The 22,500-nt window shown below is 44.1% G+C and overlaps 1 protein-coding gene across 1 annotated transcript in view; it reads right to left on the reverse strand.

The window, feature by feature from the left end:
• The window catches only part of Elk (Eag-like K[+] channel), a 110,062-nt gene that overhangs the window by 69,324 nt on the left and 18,238 nt on the right, over positions 1–22,500 (reverse strand). The window contains exons 2-3 of the mRNA XM_070124834.1: positions 14,067–14,204; positions 10,977–11,107 (exon numbers count right to left, since the gene is read on the reverse strand). Of these exons, the coding sequence (XP_069980935.1) occupies positions 10,977–11,107; positions 14,067–14,204 (269 nt within the window). The remainder of the gene's footprint in view (positions 1–10,976; positions 11,108–14,066; positions 14,205–22,500) is intronic.

A 22,500-nucleotide genomic window follows, 5' to 3' on the forward strand; every position in this document is an offset into this window, starting at 1 on the left:
GTCGGTATTTTTAAAGTTTTAATTTGTGTGTGCTTGTGTGTGTGCGTGCGTGCGTGTGTGCGTCTGTATGTGTGTGCATGCGTGTGTGCGCCTGTATGTGTGTGCATGCGTGTGTGCGTCTGTATGCGTGTACATACGTGTATGCGTCTGTATACATACATATATATATTTCTTTATACATGAACAACTGTGCGTACAACATGTACAAATATTCATGCACAGTTAGACGCGAATCGTTACATTACATCATACAATCTTGTTGCAAATACAATATCACATCATGACTCGCAACAAACATCAACTTTAAAATTTGAGAAAGAAATGACTGGATTCTTTTCAAACCAAATCGTGCTTGACATTTCATTCTCACGAAACGAATATACGATCGGAAAAAAAACATATACGCTCGAAAATAAAAATATACGATCGGAAAAAAAACATATACGCTCGAAAATAAAAATATACGCTCGAAAATAAAAATATACGCTCGAAAATAAAAATATACGCTCGAAAATAAAAATATACGCTCGAAAATAAAAATATACGCTCGAAAATAAAAATATACGCTCGAAAATAAAAATATACGCTTGAAAATAAAAATATACGCTCGAAAATAAAAATATACGCTCGAAAATAAAAATATACGCTCGAAAATAAAAATATACGCTTGAAAATAAAAATATACGCTGAAAATAAAATATATCGCTTGAAAATAAAAATATACGCTCGAAAATAAAAATATACGCTTGAAAATAAAAATATACGCTCGAAAATAAAAATATACGCTTGAAAATAAAAATATACGCTCGAAAATAAAAATATACGCTTGAAAATAAAAATATACGCTCGAAAATAAAAATATACGCTCGAAAATAAAAATATACGCTCGAAAATAAAAATATACGCTCGAAAATAAAAATATACGCTCGAAAATAAAAATATACGCTCGAAAATAAAAATATACGCTTGAAAATAAAAATATACGCTCGAAAATAAAAATATACGCTCGAAAAAAAAACATATACGCTCGAAAATAAAAATATACGCTCGAAAATAAAAATATACGCTCGAAAATAAAAATATATGGTCGAAAATAAAAATATAAGCTCGAAAATAAAAATATACGCTCGAAAATAAAAATATACGCTCGAAAATAAAAATATACGTCTGAAAAAAAAAAATATACGCTCGAAAATAAAATATACGCTCGAAAATAAAAATATACGCTCGAAAATAAAAATATACGCTTGAAAATAAAAATATACGCTCGAAAATAAAAATATACGCTCGAAAATAAAAATATACGCTCGAAAATAAAAATATACGCTCGAAAATAAAAATATACGCTCGAAAATAAAAATATACGCTTGAAAATAAAAATATACGCTCGAAAATAAAAATATACGCTCGAAAATAAAAATATACGCTCGAAAATAAAAATATACGCTTGAAAATAAAAATATACGCTTGAAAATAAAAATATACGCTCGAAAATAAAAATATACGCTTGAAAATAAAAATATACGCTCGAAAATAAAAAGATACGCATGAAAATAAAAATATCCGCTCGAAAATAAAATATACGCTCGAAAATAAAAATATACGCTTGAAAATAAAAATATGCTCGAAAATAAAAAATATACGAAAAAAACATATACGCTCGGAAAATAAAAATATACGCTCGAAAATAAAAATATACGCTCGAAAATAAAAATATACGCTCGAAAATAAAAATATACGCTCGAAAATAAAAATATACGCTCGAAAATAAAAATATACGCTCGAAAATAAAAATATACGCTCGAAAATAAAAATATACGCTTGAAAATAAAAATATACGCTCGAAAATAAAAATATACGCTTGAAAATAAAAATATACGCTCGAAAATAAAAATATACGCTTGAAAATAAAAATATACGCTCGAAAATAAAAATATACGCTTGAAAATAAAAATATACGCTCGAAAATAAAAATATACGCTTGAAAATAAAAATATACGCTCGAAAATAAAAATATACGCTCGAAAAAAAAACATATACGCTCGAAAATAAAAATATACGCTCGAAAATAAAAATATACGCTCGAAAATAAAAATATACGCTCGAAAATAAAAATATACGCTCGAAAATAAAAATATACGCTCGAAAATAAAAATATACGCTCGAAAATAAAAATATACGCTTGAAAATAAAAATATACGCTCGAAAATAAAAATATACGCTTGAAAATAAAAATATACGCTCGAAAATAAAAATATACGCTTGAAAATAAAAATATACGCTCGAAAATAAAAATATACGCTTGAAAATAAAAATATACGCTCGAAAATAAAAATATACGCTTGAAAATAAAAATATACGCTCGAAAATAAAAATATACGCTTGAAAATAAAAATATACGCTCGAAAAAAAAACATATACGCTCGAAAATAAAAATATACGATCGGAAAATAAAAATATACGCTCGAAAATAAACATATACGCTCGAAAATAAAAATATACGATCGGAAAAAACAAACAAACAAAAAAACAAAATCCTATCTATTGCTATACCGTCAGTGATTCAGGGAAAAAAAGTTAAGAAAAGGAAAAAAAGAAAAGAAAAGAAAAAAATACGAGTAAAAAAGTGAATAATTATATATAAAATTAAAAAAAAGGTATTCTCATTCTCATAAGCATAGCCAGAGACAAAAAATATATTTTTTATTAGGAATGCAGCTCGTGATAACCTGGTGAAAAAGAAAGAAAGAAAGAAAGAAAGAAAAAAACAAAAAACACACTGCCAGGCTTTCATGATATTATCATTTCTTTTTCGTATTTTTTCTCATTGTTCTTCTATTCTCGCCTCTTTCTCATTGTCTCTTTCCGTCTCAACTTTCTATTTTTTTCTTTCAGTTTTCATCCTCTTGCTCTGTCTCGCTATTCATTCTCTCTCTGTCTTTCTCTCTCTCTCTCTCTCTCTCTCTCTCTCTCTCTCTCTCTCTCTCTCTCTCACTCTCTCTCACTCTCTCTCACTCTCTCTCACTCTCTCTCACTCTCTCTCACTCTCTCTCTCTCTCTCACTCTTACTCTCTCACTCTTGCTCTCTCACTTGCTCTCACTCTCTCTCTCACTCTCACACTCACTCACTCACTCTCACTCTCACACACTCTCTCTCACTCTCTCTCACTCTCTCTCACTCTCTCTCACTTTCACTCCTTCCTTCTCTATCTCTACCAACTCGTCCTCCTCCTCCTTCCTCCCTCCCTCTCTCTCTCCTCTTCCACCCTCCCTCCCACCCTCCCTCCCTCCCACCTCTCTCTTCATTCCTTCCACTCCCTCCCTCCTTCCTCTCTCTCTCTCTCACCATCACCTTTCTCCTCTTTTTTACCTACCTCATTCAGCGTCTTAAGAAGAAGAAGAAGAAGAAAAAAGAAAAATCTTTGCGGTACTGTTAAGGTATCATTACCAGGCAACGTAAGTATACAATGGACACGGAAGAAGAAGGAGGGAGGGAGGGAGGGAAGGAGGGAGCGGAGAGGAAGGAGGGAGGGAGGGAGGGAGGGAGGGAGGGAGGGAGGGAGGGAGGGAGGGAGGGAGGGAGGGAGGGAGGGAGGGAGAGGGAGGGAGGGAGGGAGGGAGAGGGATGGGAAGGAGGGGAGCGGAGGAGAGAGGAGGGAGGGAGGGAGGGAGGGAGAGAGGGAGGGAGGAGGGAGAGAGAGGAGGAAAGAAGGGGGAGGGGGAGGAACGAGGTGGGAGAAACGAGGAAAGAGAGAAAGGGAAGAAGGGAGAGAAGGAGGAAGAGGGAGGAGAGGAAGGAGGGAGAGGGGGAGGGAAGAGGGGAAGTGAGGAAGGAGGAAGGGAAAACAGAGAGGAGAAAGGAAGGAAGAGATAAGAAGGGGGAAGAAAGAGAGATAGGGTGGATTGGAGAGGGGGAGGAGGAGAGAAGAAAAAAGAGAATAGGATGGGGGAAGGAGAAGGAAGGAAGAAGGGAGGAAGGTAAGGAGGAGGGAGGGTAGGAGGAAGGAAGAAATGAGAGAATAGGAGAAAGATGAAAAAGAAGAAGAAGAAAAAAAGGGGCAGAGGAAGAAGAAAGAGGAATAACGGATAAAGACGAAGAGGACGAAAGGCAATAGAGGGAAAGAAGAAGACAAAAACGAGAGAAAAAACGGAGTGGAAAGAGGAGGAAGGAAAATTAAAAAGGGAAACAGCGAATAAGGAAATAATAATGATGAAAAGTAGGAGGAGAAAGGAAGTAAGCAAAAGAAGGAAGTGACGCAGAGGAAGAAAATAACGATGAAGCAACCGACAAATCTTGAAATAATAAAAGTTTCTCTATTCCCTTTTCTCTGTCTCTGTCTGTCTACCTCTTTCTGTCTGTCTGTCTGTCTACCTCTTTCTGTCTGCCTCTCTCTCTCCCTCTTTCGAAGTCCAAAACTAGACGAAGCCTGTTTGTCTACCTTTGTTTGTTTTCTTATCTCTTTTTCTCTGTCTGTCTGTCTGTCTGTCTACGTCTCTCTCTTTCTCTGTCTGTCTACCTCTCTCTCTCTCTCTCTTTCTCTGTCTGTCTGGCTCTCTTTTTCTCTGTCTGTCTACCTCTCTCTCTCTCTCTTTCTCTGTCTGCCTGGCTGTCTATCTTTCTCTGTCTGTCTGTTTGTCTTGCTGTCTGTCTGTCTGTCTGTCTCTCCCTCCCTCTCCTCCTCCTCCTTCTTCCCTCCCCTTTTCTACCTGTCTCTCTGCCTTTTTCTCTCCCTCTCTAATCTCCCTCTCTCCCTCCCTATCTCCAAAGAACTGAACAACAAAAACAAACGAGGAAACAAAAAAGAAGTAAGTGAGAAGAAGAACCAGAAGAAAAATAAGAAAAATCAAAAGAAGAAAAAGAATCATAATCATAATAATAACAAGAATAAGAATAAGAATAAAAAAAAGCAAAGAACCAGACCCCCCTCCCCCCCCCAAAAAAAATAGAAGAAATAGAAAGAGAAAATGAAATAGAAGAAAAAGAAGAAGAGGAAGAGGAGGAGGAGGAAGAGGAGAAGGAGGAGGAGGAGGAAGAGGAGGAGACAGGCGAATATGAGGAGGACGGAAGAGGAGGAGGAGGAAAAGGAGGAGACAGGCGAATACGAGGAGGAGGAAGAGGAGGAGGAGGAGGAAGAGGAGGAGACAGGCGAATACGAGGAGGAGGAGGAGGAGGAGGAGGAAGAGGAGGAGACAGGCGAATACGAGGAGCAGTGAGATACATCATCGCCGCTGCTGCCCGGATGCTGTAACCATGGCAACGGGGCTCAGCAAGGAGGGTCGGGGCGGCTGGCTTTGCGGCGGGAAGGGGGGGAAGGGAGGGGAAGGGGGAAGGGGGGAAGGGGGAAGGGGGAAGGGAGAGGGGGGGAGGGGGGGGGGGGGGAGGGGGGTAGGGGGAAGGGAGGTGGGAGGGGGAGGGAGGGGAAGGGAGGGGGTGAGGGTGAGGGGGAAGGGATGTGGAAGGGAGGGGAAGGGGGGAAAGGGAGGGGGTGAAGGAAAGGGAGGGGGTGAGGGGAAGGGAGAGGGATGAAGGAAAGGGAGGGGGATGAGGGAAAGGGAGGGGGATGAGGGAAGGGAGGGGGGATGAGGGAAGGGAGGGGGTTGAGGGGAGAGGGAAGGGGGAAGTGAAGAGGGAGAGGGGGAGCGGGAAACGAGGGGAATGAGGGGTAGGTATGGGGTTAGGGAGAGTGAGGGGGATGAGGAGAAGGGAGAGTAAGTGAGAGGGGGTGAGGGAAAGGGAGGGAGGTAAGGGAAGTGAGAGGAAGTGAGGGGAGGCTGGCAGTGCAGAGGTGAAGGGGAGTGAGGGGGAGAGAGGTGAATTGAGGGTAAAGAGAAGTGAGGGGAAAGTGAGAGGGGGGTATGAGGGAAAAAAATGCGAAGGAAGTGAGGGGGTGAGGGGATGTTGGGGTACAAAAGGGAGTGTAATTTAAGACGGAGAAGGAGTGAAAGGAAGAGAGAGAGGGGGTGAGGGGAAGGGAGGGAAATGACAAGAAATTTTAGGAGGTGAGGGGAAGGGAGGGGGATGACGGGAAATAAGGGAATATGAGGGAAAGAAGGGGAAATGACAAGAAATTTTAGGAGGTGAGGGAAAGCGATAAGTATTGAGGCAAAATAGAGGATGAAGGGAAAGTAAGGGATGAGAGGAAGGAAAAGGAAGTGAGGGGTGGAAGAAAATGGAAGGAGAAAAGAAGTGAAGAATTTGAATGTGAGTGAGTGTTATCTTAGACCCGGAGGAGGTGAGGGGAAATGAGGATAGCGAGGGGAAGGGAGGGGATGAAGAGGAAGTGATGAAACACAACACGAGGGTTTCATTTCAGACCGGGAGAAAATAAGGGGAAGTGAGGAGAACCGAAGGCAGGAGGTGAGGGGAACTGACAGAGTATAAGGGAATCCGATATGAGGAGGCGAGGGGAGGTGAGGGGAGGTGAGGAGAGGTGAGGTGAGGTGAGGTGAGGTGAGGTGAGGTGAGGGGAAGTGAGGAGAGGTGAGGGGAGGTGAGGAGAGGCGAGGGGAGGTGAGGGGAGGTGAGGTGAGGTGAGGTGAGGAGAGGTGAGGGGAGGGGAGGAGAGGTGAGGGGAAATGGGAGTCTAAGAGAATCTAATATTAAACCAGGAGGGAGGAGGGGGAATATGCGTAAGAACCTAGAGAGTCTCCTTACAGACAGGGGACTAAGGATGTGAGGGGAAGTGAGGGATGTGAGGGGAAGTGAGGGGGAAATGGTAGGGATAAGAGAGGGTCAGAGAGAACGAGACGCAGGAGAAAGAATAGTTAAGAGAGAGAGAGAGAGAGAGAGAGAGAGAGAGAGAGAGAGAGAGAGAGAGGGAGAGAGAGAGAGAGAGAGAGAGAGAGAGAGAGAGAGAGAGAGAGAGAGAGAGAGAGAGAGAGAGAGAGAGAGAGAGAGAGAGAGAGAGAGGGAGAGAGGGAGAGGGAGAGGGAGAGGGAGAGGAAGAGAGAGAGGGAAAGGGAGAGGGAGAGGGAGAAGGAGAGGGAGAAGGAGAGGGAGAGAGAGAGAGAGAGAGAGAGAGAGAGAGAGAGACAGGCAGAGAGAGAGAGAGATGGAGAGAGAGAGAGAGAGAGAGAGAATGAAAGAGAGAGAGAAAGAAAGAGAGAGAGAAAGAAAGAGAGATAGAGGAAGAGAGAGAGAGCAGAGAGAGAAAACATTTTGCAAGTTCCTGTTCTATTCTTGTAATTCTTGTTGCTACATTCCCGCCTCACTACCAATTGTTTAATATAGATTTAGGTGCAAAATGTACTCAGTAATAATCATAATAACAGCAAAAAATAACAACAATGATCATAACATTAAATGATGATAGACTGAAATGAAAATATAAATGATTAAAATTATCATATTTCACCTTAAATATGTATAATGAGATAGATGTAGATTATCATATTTAGATATGTAGATTCTCATATATAAGACATGTGTAACAGACTGGCAAAATTTTAGATATGTAGATTATCATATTATATATGATATGATATATTTTCTGGCTGTACAACTACATCCATATGAGAAAAATGATAATGACAAATTCGTACACTCATTATACCACACACACACACACACACACACACACACACACACACACACACACACACACACACACACACACACACACACACACACACATATATATATATATATATATATATATATATATATATATATATATATATATATATATATATATATATATACATATGTATATATATGCATATATAGACGCAATTTTCCTATAAGGACAGAAACGTGATATAAAAAAGCGAAAAAACGAGAATTGTTCGCTACAAGAATTACCATTTTTTGTGCGTGCGGTCAAACGGCCTTCCTAATATACACACACGCACCCCCTTCGCCTCCCACCTTCCCCTTTCCATTAAAGTCAAAATACCCTCACCTACCCTTCCCCCCTCCCCCTCCCCCACCTCTTCCTTCTCCTGACACCCTCCCCCACCTATCCTAACCTTCGTTCCCCTTTTCCCTCCTTCCCTTACTCCCTCTCCTCCTACCCTACCCTACCTAGACCTTCCCCACCACCTATCCTTTCCCCCTTCCTCTACCCCACCTCCCCATACCTCCCCCTCTGTCCCCCTCTCCCCTCTAGATCAAGGATAAACCTCCCCTTCCCCCTCCCCCTCTTCCCGTAATAATCCCACCCCCCACTCTGGACCATCGGGCGTGTTATCAGCACCCCCCCTACCCCTAAACCAACGCAGCCGTGATATTGCTACCCCCTGATCACAAAATAAGGGTTAACAAAACCTCTTTCTACGCTGGGGAGGTTAAAATTGGTTCAACAAATTTACAGAGCCAATCTGCGTTGGGGTAGGGTGTGGGGAGGGGGTGGGGAGAGTGGGGAGAGGTATGGGGCGGGAGAAAAGGAGGAAGGGAGCGTGTGTATAAAGGGGGGTTGGAATATTACGTTCTGAATTTAGGATAAATGTGTTACTGATATTATTATTGTTATTACTATTGCTCATTTAGTGCAATTAATTTCGTTATCACTGCCGCCAGTTGCCATTTAATATTACCAATACTACTATGTGGCTATTACTATTATCATTATCATTATTCATAGGATTATTATCATTATCTTGACTGCCGTTGTCTTTACTATAATTTCTGTTCTTATTCCTATTACTATCATTTCCGTTGTCATCTATATTATTAATAATATTCTTTTTTGTTATAATTCCTACGATTATTAAAATCAATTACTAGAGATAGCATGACTTTTTAATGTCTTTTTTGTCTCCTTTAGTCACTATTATGGAATTGATTCGCGTCTCTCTCTGTCTCTATATCGGTCTCTGTCTGTCTGTCTCTCTCTGTTTGTCTCTCTCTCTCTCTCTCTCTCTGCTTGTCTGTCTGTCTGTCTGCCTCTCTCTCTCTGCTTGTCTGTCTGTCTGTCTGTCTGTCTGTCTGTCTCTCTCTCTCTATACACACACACACACACACACACACACACACACACACACACACACACACACACACACACACACACATATATATATATATATATATATATATATATATATATATATATATACATACACACGAGTATATAACTATCTATCTTTGTTTCTGTCTGTCTACCTCTCTGCCTCTCTCTCCTTCTCTCTCTCTCTCTCTCTCTCTCTCTCTCTCTCTCTCTCTCTCTCTCTCTCTCTCTCTCTCTCTCTCTCTCTCTCTCTCTCTCTCTCGCTCCCTCTTATTCTCATTACTCTCTTTGTATCCCCCCTTTCTCTCTGTATGTGTGTGTGTGTCTATCTATCTATCTCTCCCTTTCATTCTTATTAACCCCCTTTTTTCTCCCTTTTCCTTTCCCTCTCTGTCTGTCTGTCTGTCTGTCTCTCACTTTCATTTTACTCATTACTTTTCTCTTTCTCCCCCTCCCCCCTCTCTCTCACTTGATCACTTCCTCTCTCTCCATTCTTCTTGTTTCACACTACTCTCACTCTCTCTCTCTTTCATTCTTCTCTTTACTCTCTTTTTCTCTTTCTCTCTCCCCCCTCTCTCTCTTCCTTTCATTCTTCTCTTTACTCTTCTTTCTCTCTCTCCTTCCCCTACCTTTCGCAATTCTCTTCCTTCCTGTAATCCATTATCAGTTTGCTTTCCCCTTTTCCTTCTTTCGCTTTTACTTCCTGTACTATCTCCTTACCTACTTACCTAAGCTAGAAAGTAAAATCATCTTTCCTACTTACCCTACTTACCCCAACTCTGCCTAACAGCCTACCTGCCTACATCATTTTTATCCTAAACCCCAAATCCCTTAAAACATGATTTAACCTTCCACCTAAATCCTACCAACCTCCCTACTACACTATCTACCCGCTCCCCATTTACCCTAAACCTCACCGGTCACCCTAACCTATTATTTACCCCCTTTCCATTTACCCTAAACCTCCCCAATCACTCTACCCTATTATTTACCCCCTTTCCATTTACCCTAAACATCACCAGTCACCCTATACCCTAATATTTCTCCCCTCCCCATTTACCCTAAACATCACTAGTCACTCTACCCTATTATTTACCCCCTTTCCATTTACCCTAAACATCACCGGTCACCCTAACCTATTATTTACCCCCTCCCCATTTACCCTAAACATCACCAGTCACTCTAACCTATTATTTACCCCCTCCCCATTTACCCTAAACATCACCAGTCACTCTAACCTATTATTTACCCCCTCCCCATTTACCCTAAACATCACCAGTCACCCTATATCATTTACCCTCTCCATATTAACCCTAACCCTAACTAAACTTCGAAGAAGGTCGTACAACCCTCCCCTACGATGTTCTTACTCACTCTCAATTTACCTTAACCTTACCTATGCTCTTTACCGAGTCCTTTAACCACCCTTCTCCTACCTCCCCTCTCCCCTATTGAACGGTACAAGGTCCTTAAGTCCTCCCTTTAACTCTCCCTCTTCTACCGAACGCTAGGCACCCCCACCCCCAACCCCCATCCGAGCCTCTCTTTCCCTCCCTCTCTCATCCCCTCCGTCCCCTCTTCATCCCCCACTCCCTCTCCCTTCCCCTCTTCTTCCCCACCCTCTCTCTCGTCCCCTCTTCATCCCCCACCCTCTCTCCCCTCCCTCCCTACCGAACGCTAAGGTTCCCCATACCCCCTCCCTTCCTCTCCTATTCCCTGCCCTTTCTACCTCTCCCTCCCTCTCCTATTCCATCCCCTTCTTCCCCCCAACCGCCTCCCTAATCCCATCACCCCACCCCTCCTTTGCCTCCATTCTCATCCCTTCCTCTCGCTCTCTCCCTCCCTTCCTCCCTCTCCTATTCCCTCCCCTTCTTCCCCCTCCCTCCCTCTCCCTATTCCCTCCCTTCTTCCCCCACCCCCTCCCCCTCTCCTATCCCCTCCCCTTCTTTGCCTCCTATCCCCATCCCTCCCCCTCGCTCCATCCCCTCCTCTCCCCTCCCCTCCATTCCTCTCCCTCCTTCGCCCACTTACATTATTGAGCTTCAGTTTGCTCTTCATCTTGTCCTGCTTGTAGTGTCCGGACAGCTGGTAGAGAACGGCGCGGCTCCGTCTTCGGCCGTAGTTAGCAGGCGGCGCTTCCGGGTCCAGGTTCTCGTTCTCGTCTGCAAGATGGATGGAAGTCAGAGTCAAGGGGAATCGGACGAGTGAATTTTCCCGCCTTTTTTTAAACTTTTTTTTGTGTTAAGATGAGTAGCCGTTAGATTGATTAGAAATATTTTTTTTGAAAAGATATGGGATGGTTTGTGTATATCTATGTATATTTTCTATGTGTGCCTTGCATATGAATATTTTTTTTCGATCTATACATATTCTTACCAGTAATTTAACCTTTAAATCTATAAGCTTGTATTTTCTCTAACGTACCTCTTTCTATACGTATAATTACATGTTTTCCATTTATACAAATGTCTACACGAATTTATCTACATTCGTATATATTGCTATATGCCAATCAGTCCATATATGTATACATGTATTTCAATCTATGTATATGTATCACGCAATGCAATTTATTCCCATCTGATTCAAGTTTTTTTTTTAATAGTTTTATCGGCATTTCTGCATATATATCTACCGGTATGAGTATAAACACTATATATATCTACCGGTATGAGTATGAACACTCATCTGAACTTTATGAGTATGAGTGCTTGTATGTCCCTCTAGACTGCATACAATAGCAATATGCGTTTCCTCTTTTGGACGATTTTGTACAAACAAACCTTTTTGAACGTACTCCCTTTTGTACATACAAACCTTTTGAACGTACTCTCCTATTGTACATACATATTATTGTACATACTTCCTTTTGCACTTTTGTACATACATTTTTTTGCGCATTCCCTCTGTACATACCGTTTTTGCGCACTCCCTTTTGTACATACATTTTTTGCGCACTCCCTTTTGTACATACATATTTGTCTACATACTTCCTTTTATAATACGTATTTTTTGTACGTACTTCCTTATGTAATATTTTTTTTGTACGTACTTCCTTTTTTAATACATTTTTTTTGTACGTACTTCCTTTTGTAATACATTTTTTGTACGTATTTCCTTTTGTAATACATTTTTTGTACGTTCTTCCTTATGTAATACATTTCTTTTGTACGTTCTTCCTTTTGTACAAATACACATTTTTTTGTACGTTCTTCCTTTTGTAATACATTTTTTTTGTACGTACTTCCTCTTGTACATACAGTTAATTTGTACGTACTTCCTAGTGTACACACATATTTTAGTACATTCTTGTCCACAAATCCATGTGCAAAAGTGTACTGACGTTACGATTCCCAAACACCAAGGTCAATTGACAGTTTAAACGGCCTGTTTTGTACGTACTTCCTTTTGTAATACATTTTTTATACGTACTTCCTCTTGTACATACATATTTTAGTACATTCTTGTCCATAAATCCTTGTGCAAAAGTGTACTGACGTTACGATTCCCAAACACCAAGGTCAATTGACAGTTTAAACGGCCTGTTTTGTACGTACTTCCTTTTGTAATACATTTTTTATACGTACTTCCTCTTGTACATACATATTTTAGTACATTCTTGTCCATAAATCCTTGTGCAAAAGTGTACTGACGTTACGATTCCCAAACACCAAGGTCAATTGACAGTTTAAACGGCCTGTTTTGTACGTACTTCCTTTTGTAATACATTTTTTATACGTACTTCCTCTTGTACATACATATTTTAGTACATTCTTGTCCATAAATCCATGTGCAAAAGTGTACTGACGTTACGATTCCCAAACACCAAGGTCAACTGACACAGTTTAAACGGCCTGAGATAACCGCCACTTGGCCCATTGGTCGTTGAGTCATTAGTAGGCCTATTAAGCAGCAAATGGCGGCCGTTAAAGATGAAGTGTCTTGTCGTAAAAGTATTTCCTTGGCATTGGGACTATTGCTGTGTTCTTAGAAGTGATAAATATCATATGATGAAGGAGATAAATATTTATGATGCAGATCTGGGGGAAAATGTCGATGTTATTTTTATGATGCGTCGTTTTTGATATGCTGGTAATGTGTTTATTTTGATTTAAGGTCATGAAGCATGTTGTTTGAAATACTGATTGGCATTTATGCGAAACAAACACATAATGAGACAAGCAAAGGAAGATCTCATTTGTTTATATTTTTATTATTTTTTTAAGCAAACTGATTATGAATTCAGTTCAGGTTAGATTTTTTTCCCCAATAAACAGATTGGACCAAAACTAATGAAAAAAAGAAGAAAAATAAAAATAGACAAACGAAGCGGATGTGAAATGCATATGAAACAAGTTAATGAACCTTTAGGAAAATTAAATTTAATGAAACAAAACTGATATGCTTATAGAACAGTCCGCCATTTTAAATATCTCGATACAACATCTGGAATAATAATGAATACTTTATTTTTCTCTCTTCCTTAATCCCTTTTGTTCATAATGTGTTTAGTGGATGTTTTATTTCGTACTAACTCTCTAATGCCTCTCTTTGGTTTTATATTACACTTTAGTATAACGATACGTGAATTTTAAAGACCGCTAAAATAGTATAAGTAATTCACTCGTGTTATCGTCGTTCTAGAAGATTTTTATTTCTATTTTTCATTCATCTGTTTATATATTATTATGTTTTTCTTGTTTTCATTATTTTTGCTCTTATCAAGAAATGTCAAAGTGAATGTATATCAAAATTATCTTCATAAAACTCACTAATAGAAAAAAAAACAAGAAATAAAAAAATCTAAAGAATTCAATACATAATAACAGAAAAAACGAGAAAAAAAATTAAATCACAAATACCTTTAAAAAAACCTCGCTAGTAGAAAAATAACAGAAAGAAAAAAATATATATAAATCTAAAAATCTCAACACAATAATAGTAAAAAAAAACGAGAAAAAATATCAAATTCCTAATATCTAGAAAAAAAAACAAAAAAACTCACAAACAGAAAAAAACAAGAAAAAAAAGGAGAAAAGATCTCAAAAACTCACCATTTTCTCACAAACAGAAAAAACTCACAAACAGAAAAAAACGGAAAAAAAATCTCCAAAAACTCACCATTTTCATAGCCATTGTAGAGGGTAAACTCCTCCATTTTCGAATTGGTGACGTCCTTGTGGGAGGCCAAATAGAGAACCACTTCTCGCTTCTCATTCTTGATGGGCACGATGTCCAGGAGGCACCAGAAGGACATGCCTAAGGGAGAGAGATGCGAAAGGGTGAATTTGTGTGGAAGGACGAGAGAGGGAGGGTGGGGAGGGGAGGGGAGGGAGGAATGGGAAGGGGAGGGGGGAAAGGGTGGAAGGGAGGGGGGAAGGGGAGGGAGGAAGGGTGGGAAAGGGAAAGGGGAAAGGGTGAATTTGTGTGGAAGGACGAGAGAGGGAGGGTGGGGAGGGGAGGGGAGGGAGGGTGGGAGGGGAGGGAGGGAGGGTGGGAAGGGTGGGGAAGGGAGGGGGAGGAGAGAAAGGGGGGAAGGGGAAGGGGGAAAGGGTGGGAAATGGAGGGGGGAAAGGGTGGGAAAGGGAAAGGGGAAAGGGTGGGAAGGGGAGGGGGAAAGGGTGGGAAGAGGAGGGTGGGAAGGGGAGGGGGAAAGGGTGGGAAGGGGAGGGTGGGAAGGGTGGGAAGGGAGGAGGGAAAGGGTGGGAAGGGGAGGGGGGAAAGGGTGGGGAAGGGAGGGGGAAAGTGGGGGAAGGGGAGGGGGAGAGGGAGGTGTGGGAAGGGTGGGAAGGGGAGGGGGAAAGGGTGGGAAGGGGAGAAAGGGAGGAGGGAAAGGGTGGGGAGGGGAGGGGGAGAGGGTGGGAAGGGGAGGGGAAGGGAGGGTGGGAAAGGGTGGGGAAGGGAGGGGGAAAGGGTGGGAAGGGGAGGGTGGGAAGGGTGGGAAGGGGAGGGAGGGATGGATGGAAGGGAGGGGGGAAAGGGTGGGGAAGGGGGAGGGGAGGGAGGGATGGAAGGGGAGGGAGAGAAGGGAGGGAGGAAAGGAGAGAGAGAGACAGAAATAGATAGATAGATGAAGGGAAAGAAAGAGGGATGGAGGGAGAGAGGGAGAGGGAGGGAGAGGGAGGGAGAGGGAGGGAGAGAGAGGGAGAGAGAGGGAGAGAGAGGGAGAGAGAGAGGAGAGAGAGGGAGAGGGAGAGAGAGAGAGAGAGAGAGAGAGAGAGAGAGAGAGAGAGAGAGGGAGAGAGAGAGAGTGGGAGAGAGAGAGAGAGAAAGAAAGAAAGAAAGAAAGAAAGAGAAAGAGAAAGAAAGAGGATGAGAAAGAGAAAGAGAGAGAGAGAGAGAGAGAGAGAGAGAGAGAGAGAGAGAGAGAGAGAGAGAGAGAGAGAGAGAGAGAGAGTAAATAGAGATAGATAGTGAGAGACAGACAGATAGATAGAGATAGAGAAAGAGAGAGAGAGAAAAAGACATAGATACACACACAGAGAAAGAGAGAATGCTCTGTCATTAGGCGATAATCTAGTAAGTATTTTCATTAAGAGAAGAAAGCTCGCGTATTTGTTATCATTAGACGGAAATGAAAAACACAGAGATAGCATAACAATCATACAAGGAATATAGAAGATGTGATGATGGTGGAAGAAGCGATAGCGAAGGAGAGAAAGGTGGAGGAACGAGAGAAAGGGTGAAAAGGCGGAGAAGGAATATGAAAACGAAGGAAAAAGATAGGGAAGGAAAAATAAAGGGAGTAGGATGAAGAGGCGAAGAGAGAATAAGATAAAGTAAGGAGAGGGATGGCGAAGGAGGAAGAAGAATTAGAAGAAATAAAACAGAGAAACAGAGAAAGGGAGAGCGAGAGAAGGATGAAAAGGCGGAGAAGGAATAAGAGAGGGAAGGAGGGAGATAGGGAGGGGAAAATAAATGATGGAATAAAAATAAAGCAATAGTGGGTATGAAGAGAAAGATGGAAGAGCGAGAGAAGAGAGAAGAAGCGTAGAAAGAATAAGAAAATGAAGGAAGTAAATGGCGAAGGGGAGAGAAGAAGAATTGGAAGAACAAAAATAAAGAACGATGGTGAATAAAGAGAGCAAGATGGAAGAGCGATAGAAGGGTGAAGAGGCGGAGAAGGAATAAGAAAAGAGAGAGAGATGGCGAAGGAGGAGGAAGAAGAGGAAGAAGAGTTGTTGGAACAAAAAGTTACTGGAGAGAGAGAAAAAAAAATAGAGGTACAATTAGTATAATAAATATAAATACATGTAGATATTGAACGGGATATATGTAGCTTATAGCATCAAAAATAATGACAGGTTTTATACAAGAAAGGATTTATGTAAATGACATGCAAAAGTACACACACACACACACACACACACACACACACACACACACACACACACACACACACACACACACACAGACACACACAGACCTCTCCTCCCACATACATAAATCCCATCCCCCCATATACATACACCCCCTCCCCCACCCACACATACACCCCCTCCCCCCTACCCCCACCCACACATCCCCACCCTTCCCCCTCACACATACACCCCCTCCCCCATACACTTATACACCCCTCCCCCCACCCCCACCCCACACATCTCCACCCTTCCCCCTCACACATACACCCTTCCCCCCACCCCCCACCCCCCCCCCCCCCCACACACACCTTCACCAAAAAATCCAAACCAAAAATCATTCCCGCTAACACACACACCAACACACACACGCCCAAAATAAACAAACAACAACAAACAGCTTGACCTGAAAGCGAGCAAGCACAGCCTAAACATAGCCACAGAAAGCCCCTCAAAGTCATTTAAACTTGCCGGCGATGTGCAGCTTCAAGGTCAATCTATCATTCAGTCAATATCAATTGAATCAGACGCGGCAGACGTTTGATAAAATCTATTTTTAACTCGCGGATCGGATGGGTTGTCAGTCGGAAATAAGTGTGAATAACTTTGATTATGTTCTTTATAACTTTGATTATGTTCTTATGTTCTTTACTGGATTATAGGCCTTTACAAAATACAAAAGATAAAAAATCACACGATAGGGAACTGAAGATAAAGAAAAACGATGCATTACAAAGAGAAAAAAGAAAAGAAAAAAAGAAAGAAAGAAAAAAAATAACTGTAATTTCGTTCCGGAGGTTAAACCTGAGTTGATGAAGGCAAGTCGATCTATTTCCCCGACGGTTATATAGGCAAGGCAAGGCAAGCGGTTTCAATTTGGCGTTTGTCACGGCTTCCAACGGTTATTCTAAGAGTGAATTTTGACTTTGACGGGGGCGGGGGAGGGAGGGGGAGGGGGAGGGGGAGGGAGGGAGAGGGAGGGAGGGAGGGAGGGAGGGGGAGGGAGGGGGTAGGGGGGAGGGGGAGGTTAGTGAGGAGGTCAGTGCGGGGAAGAAGGGGGAGGGAGGATAGGTAGGAGGGGAGGTGGGAGGGAGGTTAGGTAGGGAGGGAGTGGGAGGGCGGATAGGTAGGAGGGGAGTGGGAGGGAGGATAGAGTAGGAGGGAGAGAGGGAGGGAGGAAGGGGGGAGGAGAGAGAGGGATGGGAAGGGAGGGGGAGGGGAGTAAGAGAGAGAGAGAGGGGGGAAGGGGGAGGGAGAGAGGGATAGGGGAGGAAGAGAGAGATGGGGGGAAGGAGGAAGGGGGGAGAAAGAGAGGGATAAAATGGAAAGACCAGAGGAGGGAAGGAGGGAGGAAGGAGAGCGTGAGAGAAGAAAGGTCAGAGAGGAAGGGAGAGGAGAGGGAAGAAGGAATTAACGCACAACGTAATTAAGAAAGGAAGATAAAAAAATGAGAAGGCGAAAGAAAGTCAGAGGAGAGGAGGGGGGAAGGGAAAGGGGGGAGGAAAGGGGGAGGGGGAAAGGAAAGGGGGAGGGGAAGGAAAGGGGGGAGGGGGAAGGAAAGGGGGAGGGGGAAGGAAAGGGGGAGGGGGAAGGAAAATGGGGGAGGGGGAAGGAAAGGGGGAGGGGGAAGGAAAGGGGGAGGGGGAAGGAAAGGGGGAGGGGGAAGGAAAGGAGGGAGTGGGGAAGGAAAGGGGGGAGGGGGAAGGAAAGGGGGGGAGGGGGGGCGGAAAGGGGGAGAGGGAAGGAAAGGGGGGAGGGGGAAGGAAAGGGGGAGGGGGAAGGAAAGGGGAGGGGGAAGGAAAGGGGGGAGGGGGAAGGAAAGGGGGAGGGGGAAGGAAAGGGGGGAGGGGGAAGGAAAGGGGGGAGGGGGCGGAAAGGGGGAGAGGGAAGGAAAGGGGGAGGGGAAGGAAAGGGGGAGGGGGAAGGAAAGGGGGAGGGGGAAGGAAAGGGGGAGGGGGAAGGAAAGGGGGAGGGGGAAGGAAAGGGGGAGGGGGAAGGAAAGGGGAGGAGGGGAGAAGGAAAGGGGGGAGGGGGAAGGAAAGGGGGGAGGGGGGAAGGAAAGGGGGAAGGGGGTAAGGAGGAGGTAGATATTCGAAGAAAAGTATGAAAGATAGAGAGAGTGAGAGTAGGAGGTATAGAAGGAAAGGGGAAAGGGGAATTAAGGATTAAGGATTAAAAGGAAAGAGCGCGGGGTTCCTTCCTTAGAACAAAGTTGCTTCCTCGTTTCAAATGGCTTAGTTCTTTTTGAGGGCATTTCCTTTTTTTTCTTTCTCTCTCTCTACGGAGATTTATGATCTGGTGAATTTCCTGGCGTGGTTTAAATTACGTTTTTTTTTTCTTTGTATGTTTCCTTTGTGGCTGGCTGCTTTGTTGTGGCAGAAGGAGTTCGATGCGATAAAGTTTAACGACGCGACGTTCTTTTGTTTCCCTTGCTCCGATCTCGATATTTTGGTTTCTGGGCTACGTTTGACTATCTCTTTTTCTATCATTTATAGATATGTTTGTTCATCTATAATTTTGGGGTTTCAGGCGATGAAGTTTAGCAAAGCGATGTTCTTTTGTTTCCGTTGCTCTTTATCTCGATATTTTGGTTTCTGGGTTACGTTCATCTATTGTTTTCTATCATTTATACATATGTTTGTTCATCTATAATTCCGGGTTCTTAGGCGATGAAGTTTAACGATACATATAAGTTCTCACACAGTTCTTTTGATTTTGTAGTTCCTATCTTTACTTCGGCGTTTGAACTTCTTTTTTTACGTTATTTTTTTTATCTAACTTATTCGTGTATTTATTCATCAGTTAATCAAAGTTCGGCGGGATAAAGTTTGACGACGCATTTAGTTCTAGCAGACTTCTTTTGTTTTCCTTGTTCGGATCTTTTCCTCGATAGTTCGACTTCTTGTTTTAATCCCCTTTGTTCTTATACACATTTGTCGATTATTCTGAGTTCGAAACAATAAAATGTAACGACGTTTAACTTTCTCGCGACGTTCTTTTGTTTCCGGTGTTCGAGTCTTTATCTCGATATCTTGGCTTTGGCTTATGCTTGTTACAATTGTTTTTTCCGAACATTTATTACTAAGTACGGCTGAGAGAGAGAGAGAGAGAGAGAGAGAGAGAGAGAGAGAGAGAGAGAGAGAGAGAGAGAGAGAGAGAGAGAGAGAGAGAGAGAGAGAGAGAGAGAGAGAGCGCATAACCATTTAGTTCCTGATTTTTATGACATCATTTGTGAAAATACTTTCTTCCTTTATTACTTACCCGTCCGTCTTTCTCTCCCTTCCCTTCCACTTCCACTTCCTCCTCTTCCTCCCCATGTCCACTTCTAGACTCTCCACCTGTATCCTCTCTACCTCCTTCTTATCCATCTTTTGCTTATACTTTCTTCCTTTCGTACTCTGCACTTCCCCATTCTTCAATTTTTTTTTCTCTCCTTGCTTCCTCCGCCTCTTCCTTCTTCCTCTCCATTTTCTGTCCTTCCACCTCCTCCCTCTCAACTTCCTCCTTCTCCACTTCCTTCTTCCTCTCTATCTCCTCCGCCTCTACCTTCTTCCTCTCTACTTCCTTCTTCTTCACTTCCTCAGCCTTTCTGTTTCCTCCTCATCCCTCTTCACTTCCTGCATCTCCACCTCCTCCGTCTCCACTCTGCCCTAAAGCTCCACCTCAACCCTCTCCACTTTCCTCTTCCTTCTTCCTTTCCACTTTCTGTCCTTTCACTTCCTCCCTCTCCACTTCTTTCCTTTCCCCTCTCCTCCTACTCCACTTCTTGCCTTTCAAACCATCTCCCTCTCCACCTCCACTATTTTCCCTTCCACTTTCTCCCTCTCCACTTCTTGCCCTTCCACCTCTTCCTTCCTTCTCCCGTCCTCCCTCTCCACTCCCTTCCCTTCCACTTCCTCCTCTCCACTTCTTTCCCTTCCCCTCCTCCTTCTCCACTTCCTGCCCTTCCACTTCTTTCCTCCTTCCCCCTCTCCTTCTCCACTTCCTGCCCTTCCACCTCTTTCTCCCTTCTCCCTCCTCCCTCTCCACTCCCTCCCTTCCACTTCCTCCCTCTCCACTTCTTTCCCTTCCTCCTCTTCCTCCTTCACTTCCTCCATCCCCTTCCTGCCCTTCCACTTCATTCCCTTCCACTTCCTCCTCTCCACTTCTTGCCCTTCCCTCCTCCTTCTCCACTTCCTCCATACTCTTCCCTCCTCTCCACTTCTTGCCCTTCCCCCTCTTCCACCTCCACTTCCTCCATCCTCTTCCTCCCTCTCCACTTCTTGCCCTTCCACCTCTTCCTTCTCCATTTCCTGCCCTTCCACTTCTTTCCCTTCCCCTCCTCCCTCTCCACTCCCCCTCCCTTCTTCCCCTCTCCACTTCTTGCCCTGCCCCCTCCTCCTTCTCCACTCCCTCCCTTCCACCTCCTCCCTCTCCACTTCTTGCCCTCTCCCCTCCTCCTTCTCCACTCCCCTCCCTTCCACCTCCTCCTTCTCCACTTCTTGCCCCTCCACCTCTTCCTTCTCCGGTTCCTCCTCTCCACTCCCCTTCCTTCCACTCCCTCCCTCTCCACTTCCTTGCCCTTCCCCCTCTTCCTCCTCCACTTCCTCCATCCTCTTCCTGCCCCCTCCCCCTCCCCCCTGCCCCCACCGACGTGTCCTCGCACCTCACTCGAATTGCGCAATCAAGTGTCAAGGATGTCACCCGGGATGTCACCTTGCTGTTATCGGGGAAGTGTGACAGCCACCCATCCCTCACCCTGACTCCTCCCCCTCCCCCCTATCACCTCATTCTATCCCCTAGCCTCCTATCCCAACCCTCTCCCTCTCTACCCTCTCTCCAAGACCGCTTCCTCCCATTCTCCCCTCTCTCTTCTCTTCTACCTGCAGTCCTTTCCTTGCTTCTCCTCACTCTTCCTTATCACCTTTCTCTTCTCACTTTCTATCCTTTGTCCCTCTATCCCCACTCTTATTTGCTTCTATCCCTCTCCCTTTTCATCTTCCTCCCCCTCTACTTATCCCTAAATCACCCCTTCTTCCTCTCATCTCCTCTCTCCCCCTCCACCCACCCCCACTCACACCTCCCCTCTCCCTCTCTCTCCCTCCTTATAGAACTCCCCTTCCCTCCCTCTCTCCCCTCCTTTATAGAACTCCCCTTCCCTCCCTCTCTCTCTCCCTCCCTTCCCTCTCCCTCCCTTTACTGAACTCCCCTTCCCTCCCTCCCCTTCCATCTCCCCTCCTTTATAGAACTCTCCTTCCCCTCCCTCTCTCTATCCCAGCTTCCCTCTCCCCTCCTTTCAGACCTTCCTTCTCTCCCTTCCTCCCTCCCTCTCCCCTCTTCCCTCTTCCTTTATAGACCCTCTCCTTCCCTCCTTCCCTCTCCCCTCCTTTATAGAACTCCCCTTCCCTCCCTCCCTCTCTCTCCTCTCTACCCTCTCCCCCCTTCCCTCTCCCCTCCTTTATAGACCTCTCCTTCCCTCCCTCACTCTCCCCTCCTTTATAGACCTCTCCTTTCCTCCCTTCCCTCTCCCCTCCTTTATAGAACTCCCCTTCCCTTCCCTTCCCTTCCCTCCCTCTCTCTCCCCTCTCCCCTCTCCCAGATAGTGTGCGCTGCTCTTAAAGGTGGACAAGCGAAATACGTTTAAAGAGGGAGGAGTGGAAGAGGCGAAGATAGTGAGGGGAAGGAAGAGGAAGTGAGGAAGGGAGGGGTAAGAGGGGAAGTGAGAGAGAGGAAGAAAGGGGAAGTGAGGGAGAGAGGGATAGAGAGGGGAAGTGAGGGAGAGAGGGATAGAGAGGGGAAGTGAGAGGAAGAAGGGAGAAGTGAGGGAGGGAGGGATAGTGAGAGGAAGAAAGGGGAAGTGACGGAGAGAGGGATAGAGAGGGGAAGTGAGAGAGAGGAACAAAGGGGAAGTGAGGGAGAGAGGGACAGAGAGGGGAAGTGAGAGAGAGGAAGAAAAGGGGAAGCGAGGGAGAGAGGGATAGTGAGAGGAGGAAAGAGGAAGTGATGGGAGAGAGGGATAGAGAGGGGAAATGAGAGAGAGGAAGAAAAGGGAAGTGAGGGAGACTATGACAAGGGTTGAGAAAGAGAGAGGAAGAAGGGAAAAGAGACAAAGAGATAGATAGGGGAAGAGACAAGAGAATAAGGAGAAGAAGGGCGTAAGAAGGAAAGAGGATGAGAAGGTAAGAGAGAAGAAGAGAGAGAATAGATAGAAAAAGAGA

This window comes from Penaeus vannamei, chromosome 8 (assembly GCF_042767895.1).
Source record: "Penaeus vannamei isolate JL-2024 chromosome 8, ASM4276789v1, whole genome shotgun sequence".
Classification (NCBI taxonomy): domain Eukaryota; kingdom Metazoa; phylum Arthropoda; class Malacostraca; order Decapoda; family Penaeidae; genus Penaeus; species Penaeus vannamei.